We start from the raw sequence: 20025 nt of genomic DNA, 5'->3' as shown, positions 1-20025 counted from the left end.
TTTGAGTATTTCGGTATCATGTAAATTATGGCAAATCGAAAGAACCGTCTACTCATCATATTTCTAATTGACATCATCTCCTTTTAAAGAATCTTGCTAGCTACGTCTTTTATAGCTTGACCGAATCCACCGGTTGATCCGAACCCTCCTGATCCTCTAGACGTGGCATCGAGGTCCTGTAGAAGTACACATAAATCAGTATCACGCATCTTTTACTTTCAATTGTCTTAGGACTGGGAGCATGTATGCGATGTGACAATGGAGATAATACCTCATGAGAGGGTATAATCGTTTCAAATCACTCACGTCAACTTCAGCAATATCAGCCAAAACGATCTTCTCCAAGATAAGTTGAGCTACTCTATCACCTTTCTTGACTAGAAATGCAATTACAGGATGACATCAGCTATACTGGCGATAGACGTTCTGGCTGCTGAGGCTTACCAGTAAAGTCCTCATCAGAAAGGTTGAAAAGCAAAACCATCACTGGTCCTCTATAATCCGCATCGATAACACCCGCACCAGTATCAATGGAATGTTTGCTTGCTGGGATGGGCATGATCGATAATCAGCAAAGGTACATCGCCACAGCGTGGTTTAGCAGCGATATATGAAATCACTCACCTAGACCACTTCGAGGAGCGACTCTACCATAAGTACCCTCAGGAACAGCGATGCTTATCTGTAAATCGATCAAAGCTTTTCCACGAGCTGGTATGACCTTCTCTTCTGCGGAGTATAGATCGTATCCCGCTGACAATGGTGATCCTCGAGTTGGCAATGTGGCAGCTGGAGAAAGTTTCTTGATTAGAAGCGTGTTTGTAGGCTGTATGCGACATTTGAAGGTCAGCCAATTAAGTATCTTAGTAGCAGGAAGATCGAATAGAAAGGGAATGAAACATTAATACTCACAGCGGGAACTTCATTGCCGTTCTCCTTCTTCTCATCTTTCACACTTAATCCAGCGAAGCTCTCTTGAACAGCCTTAACAGGTTCCACCTTCTCATCCTCACTATCCGGCTGTTCGATCTCCAAACCTTTAGCGGTGACCTCAGGCACAGAATCAATTTCTTTCTTAGTGCTTGCCGGTGTGGGTGCTGGAGCAGTCTTGGTTTCCTCTTTGACTGGTTCGGGGGAAGAGGGTGGTGGAGTAGGTGTAGCAGCAGGAGCTGGAGTGGGAGTGGGAGCCGGAGCAGATTTGACTGGTTCAGGTACGGGAGCGGTGTTCGTGCTTGTGGCTCTAGTTTCGAGGTCGATCACCTTCGGTCGAGCAGTCTTGCCGGAGAAGTAATCGGCAGCAGTCTGAGCGGGTTCAATGGAGTTGGCCGGTGGGAAGATACTGAGATGACATATCAGCTGGCCTTCACGTCCGATGCAGCATGACGAAGCTTACTCAGCCTGGAATGATTCTGCTTTTCTAGGTACGATAAAGCTCAATGGTTCGACACATCCACCAGCTAACTTGTACGCTCGAGCAATTTCGTTCTCCTTGACATCAAGAGCTCGTCGAGGGAGGAAGGTCATACCTCGTTCTAAATAGACAGGTCAGCTGCTCTGAACGATACTTGCTGAGAATGGAAGAAGCAGCTGACTTACGAGGATCAGAAGTCTTGTACTCGTTTAAGAAGTGGAGCGAGTCGCCTTCGAACTCGTAGTATCGGATGTTACCGTCACTGAAAGAGCGATGTGTGAGCTGGATCTGACCCCTGAGAATAAAGCTCACGTACCCTTTACCAGCAAGGAAAAGCACATCATTACCCTCAGCGTAGAAAGGCATGATGATACCGCTATGATAGATCATCAGCTGAATATGTTATCGCTATCAAGGAGCTTAAACTCACGCGCTTGAGTCAAGAGAGGTAGTTTCAAGGTTTGTTAGACCCGCGGTATCCCAAAGTGAGACCTGTCTATCTGACATTCTGCTGAACTGTATCAATAGACCATCAGCTGGAATCGTTGACAAGAAAGAACTACTATTAACTTACACCAGTAGTAGCGATCCTGTCTCTGTCACCTAACCATACTACTCTAGATCCTTTAACACCAGCATGACCATCCGTAATCCTAACAGCATCTGTACCAGCTCGAGGATCGAACAGTCTCAGTTTCTTATCTCTACATGTCTATAGAGCAATTTTGTCAGCTACACCGTATATGCAATGTGTGGAGCATTGCGGAAGCGGTAGCTAACGTACAGTAGCAAGAGTATTCCCAACAGCATTCCAAGCTATACCCTGAATAGAATCCGTATGACCTTTCAGAGTGATTTTGGGTGAATCTCCACCTGAGCTAATATCCCATAATCTGACGAGATGATCACCGGAAGCAGCTGTGAGTAAGTTTGAGGATGTAGAGTGGAATATGACTTGTCCGACTTTTCGACCACCTGCACTTAACCTTAACTCAGGCGATAAGTCCTCTGGTACCCAGTGATCTTCTCCCCATCCTTCAAATAGCGTGTCCTGAACTTTCCATACGAGGACTGCACAAGAATTGGCGGTGAATGGGCGACTCTCTCTGCGTGTTAGGACAATGACAACTTACCCTTTCCATCCTCTCCTGCTGAAGCTACGATATTATCGTCAAAAGGTGACCAAGCCGTATCGAGAACAGGAGCCGTATGACCTCGAGCAAGTGGGATGATATCTGGTAGCTTGGTGGGGAAACCAGCCGGTTGAGGAGGAGTGACAGGTGAGAATAGCGGAAGGATAGCAAAAGCCTAGTCATGTAGGAAACAGTAAAATCAGACGTGCGTTTGAGTGAGATGCAAAACAAGCACTCACACCACCACCTGATACCTGCCAGTTCACAGCCAGATACTTCCCACCAGCAGTGACCAGATCTGTATCCCAAGCTGATCCTGAGATCTTGGCGTTCTCATAGTTCACCTTGGATTTCGCTCCGTAAACATGTCGGTATTTGGACTAAACAACGAGATCTGGTGAGCAATTGCGCGATGTAACGCAGAGATGTCCTACTTACTGATCGGACGAAACGTGACATCTTGCAGGTATTGGTGTCAAGAGACGAGCGGGTGAGTGCTAGGGGTGGAGATGAAGAGAGACGTGTGATAGGTGAGTTATCGGCTTATGTTATGTTATCATTGTTAGGTGTTGGTGCCATCGTTGTGGTGGGTGGTGGGATGGTGTTGTGGGCTCGTGCGCGTCATCTCATCGACTGATCACTTTCCCACGGTGTGACACAACGCAGTGTACATGAAACAACATCACAGTCCAAGGGAAAGACGAAGGAATGAGGATTGTCAACATGCATCATCCACTCGCACTTGACAATCCTATACAATTTACCCACTTGGACACCCTGGTGACTCTGACCTTCCACTATCATAGCCACAGATGACGGGTATGTATGGTACACGCGGTACTCAGGCTGGCTATACCAATACTGACCGACCCGCCTGGAAGATGCGAATGTACCTACAAGTCCAGTTATTATCGAAACAATCATATTTGTTGATCTGACTGACAAGCTGACAAGAGAATAAGCCTTTCCTCTTGGCTATTATTGGGTCGCCGCTCAATGGTTAGATACTATTGATCAGCAAACATACATATAGCTTCCATCATGGGCATTCTTAGTTCCCTTTCTCTTCTCTTATTTCGCTTTCAAACAACTTCGATTTCGCTTTGGTAACTTTATAATACTATACTATCATCTCTACCCAAGTGGTATTTCATTATTTATCGTGGTTGCTAGTCACCACCTCTATTATTTGAATTCACTTGTACCAACTTTTATCCAATTTGTAAAAATCGTATCACCGATTGTTGTAACATAACGAATAGTATACTCGTACCCTTCGATTTCGCTGCTTTCCATTCATTCGTTCAACCAAACACCGATCGCCCAGCACAAACAACCATTATATAACGAGTTGATCAACATCAATTATCATGTTTTCCAGAACGTTCTTAATCCTTCTTCCGCTCTTACCGCTCTTTCAAGCAGCACCCCTCCCCGCCCCATTATTGGGTCTCGACAACCTTCCGATCCTAGATCCGCTCACCGGCCCTCTAAACTCTCAGAACAATCTACCAGTCCTTCCTACGGGTGTTCCTGATACTCCTACCGATCTCTTGGGTACTAATGGTGGATTGGTGGACACTCTCCTAGATACAGTCGAAAGTATAACCGGACCTCTTAATATCTCCCTCAACGCAAACGTCGACTTATTAGGTATCAATGCGACGGTGGGACTCAACGTTGATCTAGGTGATGACGAGAAGTTGATCTGTGGACCTGCGATTGGTCGTTGGGCCGATCAACAATACAATATCCCCTGTGTATGCTGGAGCGAAAGTAGGGGAATCGTGATTGATGCTCAATTGGGTATTGATCTGGGGTTAGGAGAGGTTGACGGTCTAGATGCTTTCTTAGAATCTCAGGTAAGTCATTGAATTTCAAATGAGCAACGAGACTAATTTGTTTTTTGTAAAGATCCGATTTGGCGGAAAACAATTCACCTATCCCGCTTATTCGATGCCTACGTGTGATGGAGATGGGGGATTCAATTGTCCTGGTGGATATCAGCCTAACGGAGTGAGTTTCTCTCCCTCCCGGATACCAGCTTCGTTATACATTCCGACACGCTCTGTCAAGTTTTCCGCTGACATATCACTCTATCGTAGAAATGCACCAAATTCCTCGCTGCCAAACCCCGACCCAGAGTCCTGATCCAATCCGTCTCTACTCGGACTCCCACGTCCTTGCCTAGCTCCGACCCTACTGTAGATGCTGTCCCAACAGCTACCGACCTGATCATCAACTCTGTTCCTCCTACTACATTAGATGGTACTCCTACAGCTACCTCCGTTCCGACCTCGGCCCCTTCACCGGTTGTTACTATTGCATCGCCCGATCAACCTCAAGTACAAGCGCAAGAGGATGAAGGGGTGGTAACTGTCAACAACGTAGCTTTGACTACTAGTACCAGTACCAGTACTATCGTATTACCTGCTACCGTCTTTGTAAGTTCCCCCATTCTACTTGAATCATTGTGTCCCTGACAGCAAGATCGGTGAGCTGAAGATCTGTATAGGTCGAAATGATAACTACCACTCAACCTATGACTATCTGGGCTACCGAAACGCAAACGCAGACCCAGACCCAGACTCAAACAGTCACATCCACTTCAGTCCAAACTCAATGGGCCACTCAGACTCAAACTCAATGGTCAACCACTACCATTTCGAATTGTGCCTCCGACGAAAATATCAATGTTGACTCTGTACCTCAACAAATCCAAAATGCAGGTTTCACACCTTCGCCTACATCTTCCTCCACATTCAGTTCTACTCTGACGCCTACAATCACTTCTTCTTCCCGTGCCATTGCTGAGCAGGCCGTACCTACTCCCACGACCTCTACTGAGGATGCTCCAGCTGTACCATCTTCCTCTGATGTAGATGACGATTCCTTCGTACCTCCCCCTCGAGTGATACGATTGGCTAAACCCCAATCCCACGGTGAACTAGAATGTTCCATTGGTGAAGAATTCAAATCTACCATGTGCTGTAGGGTAGATCAAGTTGAGGTAGATGGTGAATGTAAATGTGCCGAAGGGTAAGTTCAAGCGTCTTTTTTCGATTCGGATTGTAAAACTGATACTGATTGTTATTGTTATGGTGTAATGTAGTTTGGAAAATGTTTTGAACCTCAATCTATGTTTATCAATCTGTTTAGGAGATAGGTTGCCCTCTGGTGAATGCTCTGTATTGGGGTTGGGAACTACTTTGAATTTAGGTCTGGGTGATCTAACTTTATAAGAGTTCAATCAATCCGAATGGGATGATGTGTGGAACTTGACTCATAGATGAATTGTCGTAATGGATATATCATTCAATGATATGTGCACATGTATTATATCACTCGAAAATGAACTGGAGGAGCTACTGTAAAGGTCCAGTTGGTCGAGCAGTATCACACAGAGTAGCACTATTGCAAGATTACACGATCGAACGATCTCACAAAAGTACAAGATAAATAGTACGATCCACACATTGTACAGTGTATAATATGCATGATAAATCACACTTCTCATTTCTTTCTCCGATATCATCATCAATCTACAGACACAATCACCTACCTTGCAAATGAACATGCACACAAACATAAATATCAAAACTTCATACAGTATATGATCTACCATCCCCAAGTACGTCTTTACCACTAAACTAATATGGTAATCCTCCACCACCTCCAGCCGAAGGTTCATCCAAATCCGTATAACTTACTCTACCTCTTCTCGCTCTTGGATCTTCTCCACCCGGAGGAGCAGAAGGTAATCCCCCACTAGCATCACCATCACGGGAACCATTTCCAGATGAAGGAGGAGGAGCATATCCACCCATCCTAGAAGCTAAATCATTCCCACCTCCACCTCTTCCCGAATGAGAATGATGGGGTAAATTGTTAAATCCCATTTGAGGGTTCATAACTGGCATACCCATCAACATGGCTTGTTGCATTTGCATCATCATCATCATCTGCTGTTGCATCATGTTCATATCTGGCGCACCTCCTTGAGTATTCGTCGAGGGGTTGAAGGCTCCTTGAGGTATAGGCATGATCGGTATAGGTATAGAGGAAGATAGCAACTTGTCGTCTACTGCTGCTGGAGTAGATAGAGATGGTTGAAGATGCTGGGGATCAAGAACGTAATTGTTAAGTGTAGAGATCTATCAGTTGCGAATCATATAGATCAGCTTGACATTCCCTTACACTCGATGGTTTTGATAAGAAGAATAGTTAGACTCACATCATCAATTTTGGATTTTGTAATTTCAGGATGTTTCACTATAATATGTTTGATGACAAATTCAGGTGCCCTGAAAAGTTTGTTACAATCTTTACATCTATATTTACTAGCTTCTTCCTGCTTGATCAGAGGTGCGCATAATTTCTTCGTTTCGCTATATGACAGCAAAAAAAGTATCAGCAGCAGTTCTTGTGTTTCTTTATATTTCCGAGACCATGGGGCTAGTCAAGATGAAGTAACACTCACGCTTCAATATCCCTACCTCCATAATCAACCACATCAACATCTTCCAAAAGAGGTTTCAACTTATGATCCAATCCTTCTGCCCATTTCTCATCTTGAGTCTTCTGAGGAAAGAACTGTTTTTTACCTTGTTCTTTACCTTCTTTGTTGAACGTTGTCGACGATTCTTTGGGTTGTTGTTCAATTTCTCTCAATTCTCGATCTTCATCTCCTTCTGCATCTTCGCCCCTTTCGCCGTTCCTATCAGTGTCCTCGGGCTCTGGCTGTTGTGCTGATTCAACAGGTTCACCTCCATTGACCTCGTTGATCTCTTCGGATGAAGGTTCAGAGATCGTACTGGGATGAGGTCTCATATGACCAATACATTTCCTATGTAATTCCTCGGCGAACGACATAGGTGCAACGCAGTAATAACACGTTGCAAGACCATGACGAAGGTATGCGAGCCATTGATCCAGTATGATCTTAGCCTATAGTCCGAAGCAAGACCCACGTTAGCTTTATAGTGATGGATACGCAGTATATAGCTCACTCGATGCAGTTTCTTATCCTCATCCAGACCCTCTCCCACTAATCCATTGGATTCCAACAATCTCTGAACAGTCTCTTCAACAGTATCACTGACTTTCTCCCGCAATCCCGCAACCTTCTTCTCGCCATTTTCAGCTTTAGCAGCAGACGTTTCTCCCTCAACTTCCGCTTTATCGTCTTCATCCTCATCATCACCCAAAAGCTCTTCTTCCAATTTAAGCGCTAATGCTTTCGCTTTTTCGCCATCGGCGATCAGTCGGTTTAGCGTATTTGACAGAGAAGGGGTGACACGTAATCGGCCGATGGTAGGTGTGGAATTGACAGACATGTGGAAAGTGAATCCATCAATCTACAACTATGTCAGCTCTTCAAAAGCTTGTGTGCGTGCTCTCATCGTTCAGCTCACCTTCTGCCCATCCAACTTATTGATGACCTCTCCAATATCCACATCATCGGCATACTGCGCCCAAGCCACACGGTGGAAAGATTTCTTTTGAGCGGGCTCAGAGACCGCAAGCCATTGGAATCCAGGTACTCGGGCGAAAAGCTATAGATCATACACTATATCAGTTACATTCATCGAGACGTGGGCGTCCGTGACCAGACGCAACTGACCTCTTCTAATTCCTTACGACTAGTGGTAGGCGGAGCAGTCTTCACAAAGACTTGTTTAGGTTTAGGAGCGATTTCAGCTCGTAGGGTATCATCACCAGCCCAATTTCCTACATCTCCCAGAGCTCGATCGAGACCTTCAGGTTCTTCGTTTTCATTCAGACGTGATTTATCCGTAGATTTGCTTTCTGATTCTGCCATACCACTCTTCATCAACATACGTAAAAACTGGTGTGCAAGAAAAAAATGACAACTCACCAGCCATGTCAAATTCTACAGTATCCCATACGCCCGATCTCAGCTCTTCCAAATGCTTTTCAGCCAAGGGGACTCGACCTTGACGATTCAACCTTCTTCTGAATGAGACGAATTCAGGAAGATGAGAATATCGTTCTTGGAACCATATTGAGTCTTTGTGAGTGAGGAAAAGGGCGTAGAGCTATAAAATTGAGTTAGCACCGCTCGAGAGGGTTTGAGCAACAGGAAACTCACTTGTCTAGAGTGGAATTCCTTCCTATACCTCTCATATCTCTTGGCCATACCCACCTTCTCTTTCGCTTCGTGTTCGTTCGCTTGACCGGATTCGATCAACTCTCTATGTCTTCGAGTTTCTTCCTCATCTGCTTTAGCAGTTTGAGGATGTGAAGCTCTGAACCATTCTGCGAATTGTCGGAAGGAGAGAAGAGTCTCGATCGATGCTGGATCAGGGAGGTTGTTGGAATACCTGGAATGGATAGGTGGAGGGGATGGAGAATGGAGTCGTTGTCGATGGGAAGGTCCGAGAGGAGAAGGCGATCGTCTTCTCTTTGGGCGGTCTATGATTGTTAGAGAGTACAACAAAAGTCAGCTTCAATAGTCCCGCGCTAGGCAGTTTGGACATGATAGAATAGCTGGGTGACTGAAGGTGTAACTCACCATAATCATCATCCCAATGACTTCCTCTCCTACCATATTCATCCCATTCCCTCCTTTCATACCTGTCCTCGGGATCAGGATCCAACTCTCTTCTTGGAAACTCTCTATCCCTTCTGCCTCTATCGTAATCATCTCTCTCAAATCTCGCAGGTGGAGGTGGGATGGGAGGTAATTCGGAATGTCGATGAGGTATAGGTGCGAATCCACCTCTGCTGAACCCTCCGCCTGGTCTATCGTCGTATTCCCTCTCTCCGGCTGGGGGGTATTCTCGAGGAGGGGGAGGAGGGGAACGTGATTGGGAACCACCTATGTTTGACATGATGTCTGAAGTATGAAGTATGATTAATCAGTACCTACCTTTGTATCGTACAGAAGAGCAGTGGATAGTAACTTAAGATTGGAGCCTATCCTAATGAGGGTGTATATAATCGGAGGATAGAAGAAAGGAAGGGTATAGCTGCCTTCCACTTGACAATAGAGATATTGGCTTACCTTGAATTCTATTCCGACAGGAAAGCTGTCCTTGTGATTGAAATCAGATATAGAGTTCAGATCTACCAGGTGAGGATCTGCATTTATACCATTATATCATCGCGTTGGGTGATATTCCAGTCGCGTGGTGGACCAAGTCGACGTGTCGTTTATCGATTGTCGGATCATGTTCGTAGAACAGAAGGTAAAAAGCAGATAAAAGAAAGACAATTTGATAAGCTGTGATGATCAACTGTATGATGATGATGAGGTGAATCAAGAGATACCTTTTGTCAGTCTACCTTTGCTATAGTATGTTACCCTCTCTGAAGCTCTTTCGAGAGGATGAATAAGTAGAAGTATATATAACATTGAAATGAGTGTTGTTGAACGTTGAACCCACCTAGGGTTCGTAGGTAACCGAAGCCAGAGCGTGAGGCAACGTGGTAGACTCTGCACTAGCCGGTAATTCGGATATATGGTATGTGTGGCAACTGGGGTTTATATTAGGGAATGTCGATCTCATGTGTGGGGCAGGGTGGGGTCACAGTGGAATGATTTAATCGTCATCAGATGATACAACCCCGCATACACCATTAAAGTGGACCTTGAGAATATTGTTTACATACCTTGTATCATTCATCCTACTTATCAATACCCTACTATATCCACAATGTCATTGACAACACTTCGTACAGCTTCCAAGCGTGTCCCACGAGCATTCTCTCCTCTCTCTGTCAATGTTCATACCTCCCACCCAGCGAGAAAGGGCAACAAAGTCTCTCCTGGGGGAGTAACGGCTGATACGGATCCTGAGAGTGATCCTAAGAAAGGTGGAGATGGGTTCTTTGGTGTGAGTAAAAGTCAATTCCTCCCTCTCACCAATGGTCAGGATGCAGTACAGCGAATGAGGACTTCAATTCACCGAGTACGTCAAGTGTACGAAGCTGATTCTGCGTGTATCTAGTCCTTGCTATACGGATCAAAAGAAGCCAAAGCAGCAGGACTAATCGAACCATCCCATCAAGGCCAACACTCCAAAATAGTCGGAAGAGGTAAATACGTCCATGAGAAGATAACGCACAACGTCATACCTTCCAAACGAAATGAGTATCTCGCAGCGGCTGAAAAGTATTTTAGAGAATTGATTGATCATAATGGTGAATTTGGAAGAGTCAAATTGACGGGAAGTTGGGAGAGTGTAGTTGGTACTGTTGGGGAATTCACACATATTTTGGAGTATGAGGGGTATAAAGGGTATGATGAAACTAATAAAGCTTTGAGAGGAAGCAAGGTGAGTTGATTCATTATCATTCAGCTATTGGGTAATCACAGTTTGGTTAATACCCAATTAACTGATGTTTTCTCTTTTCGCTGGTATAGGAGATGCAATCCCTCCAGTCCCAGATCTTACCCTTGATAAACTCAAGACAACATCAGATCGTATCTGAGTTCAGTTTCTGGCCATCTTCTCCACCACACGATAGTGGTTATCCCGATGGAGGTATATTCGAAATGAGATCTTATCAGTTACAACCTGGTAAATTGTTGGATTGGGAATATGCTTGGAGGAGAGGTTTGGAAGCTAGAAAGAGGTTTGTGGTGAGTTCTGAATTTCCATATGCTATTGCCAAATTACATAACCTTCATGAATCAAAGGATGATTTTTTCAAGGAATGAGCTTTTCATTGGTCAGAGGAGCTATTGACATATGATCATATTTGTAGCAACCAGTAGGAGCCTTCTTCTCTCAAGTAGGACAACTTCACGAAGTACATCACATCTGGCAATACCCGTGAGTGGAAGGTCTCTTTCACCTCATGACTATCAAATTCAGGATGAAACCTAGCTGATTCTACCGTGAATGTAGCGATATGGAGACTCGTAAACATACCAGAGAACAGGCATGGAGCGTAGGAAGTTGGAGTGACACCGTTCAAGAGGTGAGTTGTACCGTTATTTCTTCTCACTCACTCGAATGATATACTGATACTTTGCGTGAACCACTAGACCGTCAAATTGGCTCAAAGTATGAAATCAACTATCATGGTACCTTGTCCCTGGAGTCCACTGAAGTAGTCTACCCACGACTGGAGATGAGAAGAAGGACAAAGATGCATCAGTCTGCAAGGCCAAATAAGGAGAAGGAGAAAGTATAAGATAAATATGCCGATAAGTAAACCTGATCTTCTTGTATATCATACAATACTTATACTACAGCTATACCGAATCAGATAAGATTGGATATTAGGAGAATGAAATGCATAAAATATATCTTCAGATGACGTGTACACGTATCATCCAATCAACCAAAGGATGAATCAATGAAATACATGTACGGGTCTGTGCGTCGACCGTCAACGGACGGTGGAAGGCTGAGCTGACGGCATCGTATATCTTTCTTCCTTCCTTGATTTCTTCTTCCTCTCTCTTCTTTCTTCTTTCTCATCTTCATCTTCATTACCGTTCTCTGTCATCCATCTCTCCCTTTCTACTAATTTGCACACTTACTCAGCTTCATACTGACACCTTCGAGCTGATAGCGACCTAGTCTCAGGTGAGTTCCAGTCCACTCTTGCTTCCGGGTGAGATGGAAACAGACCGATACGAAGGCAGAGGAAGGATTTGCCACCCTTTATGATCTTTCTTCGTCATCTTCCTCTTCCTTCCAAAACCTCAGCTGATATCTGCCGATGGTAGTCAAGTCGTCCTCAGTCAAGGTAAGCTTTTCTCTCACTCACATTCGTCAGTTTCAATACTTACTCGTTGAGACAGATGTCCCAGCCCAAGACTCGTTCTGATCATCCTTACGGCGCTAAACCACCATACGTCCCACCTCCAGGTCCCTTTTACTCTCAAGCATCGATGAGTCAAAATGAAAGCTCTGCCTTCCCCGGATCATCATCCTTCCCTCCTTCCAGATCAGCCGAAAACACCCGACGACCTTCTCGACCTGTAGGGGCATTCGTCGATGCCAACGAGGAAGTCCTGCCAAACATACCAGGCAGGAGTGGATTTCCTTCTGGTCCAGTCCACACTAATCCGCCTGGTCGAATACCTTCCCATCATGACGTTCAATCTCGACAACAAGCTGAACTCCAAATCCGCCAGCAAGCCAATACTCATCATCAATACGAGGCCAATGCTCAAAGCCAACTTCATCAAGATCAACACCATGCTGAATACCCCATTCAAGGTCGAACTCACTCCTCTAATCGATCTCAACCTTCTCGCCCAGATCATGGTTCATCCAGTGGATTTCCCGCTGTTGGTGCTGGTCAAGCTCCTCTCAAGCCCGCCTTGAAGAAGACTCAACCATCATCTGCTGAGGATTTTATCAAAATCAAACAAGAAAACATCGATCAATCACCTGCTATGGTACAACCTACTCGAGGATATACTAGCGTCATTGAGAATACTTATATTCTGCCGAAAGCATCGCCAATTCAAGAGCGATCGACTCATGAGCACCCTCAACATCAAAGCTCCAACTCTGATCCTCGACAACTGAAGAGAGAAAGTTCAATGCCCCCTTTAGGCCGATCTTCCTTCTATGAGGAGCAGGAGGAGGACGTTCAGTCGACCGCATACGATACTCCTGAACCTCGAGGAAGACGTCGAACAGGTCGTCAAGACCAAAGAACCGATTCTAAACCTACTCTTGGTACCAGTGTCAAGATGGGTAGAAGTAAATCGGTTATCAACGAAGGCGGATCTCAAAGAAACAATGTTCGTAGTTCCGCATATCAAGCTCAAGATCAAGGTGAACGACAAGAATTTTCTCCGTCCGAAAACGCATCTTTCTATAACCCTGATAACGAATTCGGTTCAATCCACCAATCGATTGAAGAAGTTCTGTATTCTGCTCGAGATCACTATGATGAGCTGGTGAGTGTATCACAGAGAAGTAATCTGTTTTTTATACTGAAAGTAGAATTAAATCCGTACAGAGAATCAAGGAGCAGTGGTACCCACGAGCTATCGGTTGTCGAGACCAAGAAATAGCAAGACTGGTAGGAACCAATGGTGAACTGGAGCAGAGAGTTCGAGGTTTGATCGCGGCGAAGGCTCGGAGCGAAGCGAATGCAAAGAGAGAAGTAGAGAAGGCTCATGCCAAGTGAGTAGCATCAGATGAATAATTGTATCTACAATGGGTTGATACTCATGATTTTCAGAGTCAAAATCGAAATGCAGCATAAGTCCGAAGTCGAACGAGTCTCAAAGGAGAGTCGGGAGAAGTTGAACGAATTGTTACGGGACGAAGATGTTCAGGCTATGAAGAATTTCAAAGAGCAACAGATCGCTCCGCTCAATTCTAGTACGCTACCGCATCATTGAACACACTAGACGATATTCTATTGGTACAGTAGCTAACTCATCATAGGCGTCGAGGTTCTCGGTACTTCTCTTGCTGGTATCCGTACTGCTTTCAATGAGATCAAGGATGATATCGCTCTCTCATCCAAGATGAAAGACGATCTCGATGATGTCAGGGAAGAGAATAAGCGGTTGAAGTCAGCTTTGTCTCAACAAGAATCCGAGAAGTAAGTCTCTGGTTTTTCATCCTTCTGAGATTGGAGTCGTAGCTGACTCCGACTGCTGACAGCACTAAGCTACAAACGAAAGTGAACCAATACGAATCGAGCGTCGGACAATCGCTACAAAAGGTGGACGACTATGTTGCCAAGTGAGTATACTATTTCCCTCCTGCACGCATGCTTTTAAAACTAATCACTATACACACACAGTCTCAATTCTGCCAAGAGCTCCGACGAGGCGTCTTTGAAGATCCTGGTTGAGCGCAACATCACACTGAACGAGAAGGTCCAGCAGACTGAAAAGGAGTAAGTTTCATTCTCTGCTAGAAGATGCCGTGCTGATCGTAACACTATGCAGGCTTACCAAGATGCAGCTCGAATTGGCGAAGCTACAAAGCACTATCGAGTCCTATGAGACTCTTACACAGGAGTCTCTCGACTTTTTCAGGGACAAGGGATTAGAGGGAGATGATATCAAAGATATGCTCGCTCAACTTGGCACGAAGCACCAAAGTCAGCTCCAAGAAGCGAAAGATGAGAACAAAAAACAGTATGAGAACCTAAAATTCCGATATGATAAAGGGATCCAATTACTTGAAACGTAAGTTTTTCATGAGATGGGAATGGCCATGACTGATACCTGTCCACCTCAGCCTTCAGAAAGAGCACGATGAGATGACAAAGCAGATGGAGGAGAACCAAGCAGTGTTTGAAGAGAGAGATCGATTGTCCCAGAAGGTTATAGACTTTCGAGATAAAGTCAAGCAGCTGGAATCGACCATTAACGCCCTTCAAGCAGAAAAAGGACGAGCCGAGGAAAGATGTGGGGAATATCTCGGACAGGTGCAAGTGAGTGATACCCTTTGCACTAACAGCGGAGTGCTACATTAACATCCATATCGAACTTAGGAAATGAAAACTCGATGCGCACAACTTGAAGAAACCATAACCAATTTACAATCCAGAGTTGAGGCTCGCGACAACCAGGTGAGGGACTCGACCAACTGGACTAGGATTTCTTATGCTGATTGGTATATTCTTTCAATCAGGACCTGAAGGAATTGAAGAACGACATCAAAGCTCTGGGTCAGCATATCAAGAACGGCGGTAGATCGGATGGTGTTGCTGAAAGCGAAGTCGTGGCTAAGGTGAGTGAGTGGAGATTGGTGAAGTACTCTGACTGATACTCCCTCAGGTTAAGGAAGATTTGAGAGCGTGTCGACAGGTATGTATCTTGAAGATTGGGGGTGAAATTACCCCACCAAGTTCCCTTGCTAATCCCGATGGTACGATATAGGAGCTCGACAATACAATCGTTGAATTGCAAGAACTCAGAAACAAGCCTCAAGAACACGTAGAGGCGGCGGTTCAGAGATATAAAGCTGGAACATCGGTGAGTACTGTCAGGACTGATCCATGAACCTTAGCGTCTAAAATCCTGCTATCAGACTGCGAGCGAAATCAGACTTCATGACTGGGCAGAAGAAGGCCAAAAGAGTGAGTACAGATACCATCATACCGTGGGATATGGGCTGACTGCACAAACTGGTTTCGAAGATGATTTTGCCGATGAAAGGCGAAAGTTTAGTGAACAGTGATTTCACTGCGATGTGTTCTCATGACTGACTCCTTGGTTGTTGCGATGGTAGAAAATGATATGAAATCTGTAAGTTTGTCAATGCATACAGCAAACCTTGTCACGTTGAAGACTGACTGCTGGTGGGTGTTTAGCATTTGGCACGTATCGAGAAGCTGGAGAAGGATGGTGCGACAAAAGATAAGGAAATTGAAGTGGGTGTCAGGGGATGTAGGACCACCGGAACTAGCTAACACTCATGCAAAACATAGGCGTTGCGCCAAAGTGTGTCCAGTGCTTCTTCCAAGCCTGCTACCGCTCCTTCTATCCCCCAATCCCCTCACCTCTCAACTACACCTGGCATCGCCAGATCGACAGCCAAAGAGCCGAATCCAAAAAAGCGACACCTCAACCTATACCCTCCTACTGACAAGCCCAACCCCCCGCCCGCCAGCCAAAAGCGATTACGAGTAGAGAAAACACAACAAGATGATGATCATTATTTCGATGAGATTAACGATTCTGACCTTCCTGATCCTGCCGAATATGGTAAAGAGGCGACTGATAAGGCGAAGGGGAAGCAATTGGTGAATATCGAGCATTTTACTCTCTGCCTTAATATGGTGAGCTGACAAACACTTCAAGAAGGATGTAACGATGGTCCTCGACGGGAACGATCAATCGTCCGAGCTCAGCGAAGATGAATTGGAGTCGACTCAACCGGCCAGTTCATCTCAACAACCACCACATTCTCAAGCGGTCGATACAACCAAGCATCGTCAAGGACGACCTTCCAATGCCAAAAACGCCAAGTTCACGACTAAGGCGAGCGCGTCAAAAGCTTCAACCTCTAGAAGCAAGTCTATCCCAGATAAGGAGAACGACGATGATGATTGGACTCCTCCCGGTGAGAAGGGTGCTAAGAAGGGGGACAAGAACGATAGGAAGAACGGGAAGAAATGATTAGCATAGGTGATGGAAGGCGAAGGGGATTGGCTGGTTACCAGTTTTCATATCATTCGTTTGGTTCATCGCCATTCAACGGCGTGTCGTGTGTCGTGTGTATTGTACAACTTATCACTATGTCGTTGTTATCTATCACATTGTATATATCCAATTCATCAACGTGTAAAGAGTATATGTACCCATCATCGTATGCATCAGCTTAGTCTACACGTAAGTACTACTCTACGTGGTGTGACTGATCGATTTAGCCGATCTAACGCGGCGACCCAAGATCTACAAACACCCAGGATGGATGTCGTCATAACCGATAAATCAGAAAAATCAAAATAACCATCCGATCGAAATCACTTTTACTGCTTCTCGATGAAACATTATCATCATGCTATGAGTACGAGTAGAGTTAAGATGTGAGATGCAAAGGGAGAGATCATGTTCCGATCGATTCAGATATCAATTACCAGATTGAAATTACCGTCATTCAATCTCTCTTCTTTAGATAAATAGAAACAATCAGTGGTACGATACGATCTTGGTTGTTCATCATCTTGCATCTTTATAAAATTGAATATCAGTCATCTATCAACTTGTTACTCAGCTTTATCTCTTGACCATACCAATAGGAAAGAAAACAATCAATCAGCCAATATGCCTAGAACTAGTACTTCATCGAACAGGAAGAAAGTCCTGATTGTAGGAGCAGGTGCGGCTGGTATGTCATGTGCGGATGGCCTAAGTAACCATCCTGATCGATTCGATGTTACCATCATCGGTGAGTTGGCATATCCCACTTCCATAATCTCATCCATAGTACTGATCTTATGTTGTGTTGTAGATGCACAAGCATATTGCGGTGGACAAGCGTTCTCCATCCCTATCGATAAGAAACACGGAGCGAACTGGATGAACCAAGGTGTCCAAGGTGGATCATACATCTATCAACATACTTTCCATCATTTTCGTAAATGCGGCTACGAAGAGGAACCCGTAGAATTACAAGTATCGTTCGGTAAAGGTGATAAATTCTGGACCAATCTGTTTCCTACCAATTTAGTTGCCCAACATTCATCGGATATCAAGAAATTCAATAGATTCTTAAAGATCGTTAGATGGACTGAACTTTTTTGGGCATTGATACCTATCAAAGTATCTTGCAAGATTGCTGGACTGTCAGAGGAATTCTTGAATTTCATGTTGTTCCCTTCCCTTGCTTTATTCTTGGGTAAGTCGACTACTGCCCCACATCCCACCCATAACTCATCTCAGCTTGAGCTTACACCTGATCATTCGTACCATAGGAACTGGTAATGCTACGCCGGACTTACCTACAGTGATGATGGAACGGCTCTACACCTCTCCTACATACGGCATGTGGTACCCCTGTGATCCCAAGTCGATGTCATCCAATTTACCTCCCATGGTGGTATTCCCAGAAAGTAGCGAGTTTTATAGGACTTGGCAAGGTAAATTGGAAGAGAGGGGAGTTACCGTGAGTGAAAGTGTTCGCTATCAAAAAATATAATCACCTCTATTCCAATTGCACACAATGCATACAATAAATATCTGTATAAGATACTGATGTTAAATCGTTTACCTTTCTTTTTCCAGGTCCGCCTCAACACCGAATTAGCTGCTATCACTTCCCGAGACCCCGTCGTCAAAGTGATGCTTCGTCCACGACGTCAGGAAGAAGACCTCCATAATACTGATGGAGCAGATCGAGACCTACCAGCTACAGAGGAAGTATACCAAGAGATCGTACTTTGTACACTAGCTGATACAGCTAAGAGGGTATTGGGTAAGACAGCTAGTAAGAGGGAGAAATGGGTTTTGGGAAATACCAAATGGAGTGATGATATTACGGTTACTCATACGGTGAGTTTTGAGTCTACGTTTATCATATATCCCTCATTTCGTACTTTTCATAACGCATATCGAGGAATGGAAACCCTCTTTATCAGCTGGGCCAAACATAGTCCATGAGGAATGCGAAGCTGATATATCAAACGGAATATAGGATATCGACTATATCAAGAAATACTATACGATCGAATACGATGAATCGCAAGCTGTCGAAAACATAAATGGTAGAGATGATTCACAAAGAGTAAGAAAAGGTGAACAAGTTTTCCAACCGTGAGTTGTGGTGTTTACTCATAATCAAGTGGGACTTGAAGCTCAAGTCATGATGTATTGCAGAATGTACTTGATCAAACAAGTACCAAAGAACCCCAGATTACTTGTGAGTGATATATACATACTCGTGACAAGCTTCGAAGTGCACTTCGCTGAACAGTCAATCGCGTATGTAGGAAATGTGCTTTGATTGTACGAATTTCCAATATCAACTTGACAAGGTGAGTATCTATCTTCTGTGTCAGTAGTGTCACGGAAAGAGGATTGGAAGCTGATTGATGTATCACTTCCGACAGAACCTACCGCTCGATGAACATATTTTCCAGACTATCTACTTGAACAAGCGAGACCAGCAGACCTGGACCAAAGATGAGATCAAAAAGGATAAAATCAGTGAGTCCTGGAGTCTGCATCCTCGATTTCGTGTAAATACACCCACTGACAAGATTGTATGTACATAGTTCGTGAAGACTGGTGGCATCAGCTCTGTCATTCATGGACCCATTACGCATTTGTAGTACCATTCGTGTGGCTCTTGAACAGAAACAAGAAACATACCACTTATGCTGCTGCGTGGACTTTGGTTAACGCTCATGAAGTCGCTGTTATATCCGGTACAGTGAGTTATCTCATTCCTCCCCCCTCTTCACTATACAGTCACTCTCTCACTCTATCCTTGTCGATCGTCGAAAGTATATTTGCTGATCAGTTTTGTTTCGTGTGGATAGGCTGCAGCATACAAGTTAGGTGCAGATTATCCTGAAGATTTATACAAGAATGATTTCGCAAGAAAGGCATTCAAATCGTATTTGTTCTTGACTCACGGTTTGACCTTGGCGAAGAACAGAATTAGGAAATCTTCCATTTAAGCTTAGCCCGATCCTCAAGTTGAGAGCTCTGCATTCAAATACTGGGTTGGATTGTGTAAGGAAAGTTAAACATGTCGTCTTGTTATGTAGCCAATTAGTTATTCATCTCTTAGTATAGTTTAAATTTCTGTATTTCTCGTATTCATCGTCCTGTCCGATTTATGAATTATATAATGCCTATTCCACCTAATACACGTGACGATGATGATGAGAGCAGCCTTATCAGAAATATATGTCAGACAGACTCGACTTTGGCTGTATCAATATTATTCGTACTATTTTGCATAAAGGGGTATATAGAAATAAAAGAGATCGTACACAAGATATAAAGAAAAGTATATATGATGATGTTCGGAGAGCGAACGTTGATCCTTTGTTTGTGTTTTATCCATC

The 20025-nt window shown here is 44.4% G+C and overlaps 6 protein-coding genes across 6 annotated transcripts; 4 read left to right on the top strand and 2 right to left on the bottom strand.

The window, feature by feature from the left end:
* Positions 1–83: 83 nt before the first annotated feature.
* On the bottom strand, positions 84–3003 carry V865_004266 (uncharacterized protein; the record flags this gene model as incomplete). The annotated part of the gene is made up of 14 exons (XM_066228051.1): positions 84–176; positions 307–377; positions 445–546; positions 625–826; positions 913–1339; positions 1394–1532; positions 1597–1673; positions 1728–1787; positions 1842–1927; positions 1986–2123; positions 2196–2482; positions 2545–2719; positions 2784–2924; positions 2983–3003. 14 exons carry the CDS (start codon positions 3001–3003, stop codon positions 84–86), a joined length of 2019 nt encoding a protein of 672 aa, XP_066084148.1.
* A 911-nt stretch (positions 3004–3914) lies between these two features.
* V865_004265 (uncharacterized protein) lies at positions 3915–5786 on the top strand (the record flags this gene model as incomplete). Its single annotated transcript, XM_066228050.1, has 5 exons — positions 3915–4406; positions 4459–4560; positions 4650–4988; positions 5060–5583; positions 5657–5786. 5 exons carry the CDS (start codon positions 3915–3917, stop codon positions 5784–5786), a joined length of 1587 nt encoding a protein of 528 aa, XP_066084147.1.
* A 408-nt stretch (positions 5787–6194) lies between these two features.
* V865_004264 (uncharacterized protein) lies at positions 6195–9398 on the bottom strand (the record flags this gene model as incomplete). Its single annotated transcript, XM_066228049.1, has 9 exons — positions 6195–6698; positions 6779–6932; positions 7025–7491; positions 7554–7901; positions 7959–8099; positions 8168–8358; positions 8423–8603; positions 8657–8979; positions 9080–9398. The coding sequence occupies 9 exons, from the start codon at positions 9396–9398 to the stop codon at positions 6195–6197; spliced, it is 2628 nt and encodes an 875-aa protein (XP_066084146.1).
* Positions 9399–10223: 825 nt separating this feature from the next.
* On the top strand, positions 10224–11629 carry V865_004263 (uncharacterized protein; the record flags this gene model as incomplete). The annotated part of the gene is made up of 6 exons (XM_066228048.1): positions 10224–10403; positions 10518–10844; positions 10934–11152; positions 11278–11345; positions 11421–11493; positions 11561–11629. The coding sequence occupies 6 exons, from the start codon at positions 10224–10226 to the stop codon at positions 11627–11629; spliced, it is 936 nt and encodes a 311-aa protein (XP_066084145.1).
* Positions 11630–12325: 696 nt separating this feature from the next.
* V865_004262 (uncharacterized protein) lies at positions 12326–16627 on the top strand (the record flags this gene model as incomplete). The annotated part of the gene is made up of 17 exons (XM_066228047.1): positions 12326–13438; positions 13501–13667; positions 13726–13868; positions 13935–14094; positions 14157–14237; positions 14299–14394; positions 14447–14689; positions 14742–14937; positions 14998–15075; positions 15138–15236; positions 15284–15313; positions 15386–15481; positions 15537–15585; positions 15738–15754; positions 15820–15879; positions 15937–16251; positions 16310–16627. The coding sequence occupies 17 exons, from the start codon at positions 12326–12328 to the stop codon at positions 16625–16627; spliced, it is 3261 nt and encodes a 1086-aa protein (XP_066084144.1).
* A 648-nt stretch (positions 16628–17275) lies between these two features.
* Positions 17276–19632, top strand: V865_004261 (uncharacterized protein; the record flags this gene model as incomplete). The annotated part of the gene is made up of 10 exons (XM_066228046.1): positions 17276–17399; positions 17463–17849; positions 17926–18116; positions 18236–18502; positions 18645–18763; positions 18827–18869; positions 18940–18984; positions 19060–19156; positions 19225–19382; positions 19492–19632. 10 exons carry the CDS (start codon positions 17276–17278, stop codon positions 19630–19632), a joined length of 1572 nt encoding a protein of 523 aa, XP_066084143.1.
* Positions 19633–20025: the final 393 nt, after the last annotated feature.

This window comes from Kwoniella europaea, chromosome 1 (genome assembly GCF_036810445.1).
Source record: "Kwoniella europaea PYCC6329 chromosome 1, complete sequence".
NCBI classification, from domain to species: Eukaryota; Fungi; Basidiomycota; class Tremellomycetes; order Tremellales; family Cryptococcaceae; genus Kwoniella; species Kwoniella europaea.
The sequence above is the reverse complement of the archived record's forward strand: the minus strand, read 5'-3'. Positions and strand labels throughout refer to the sequence as shown.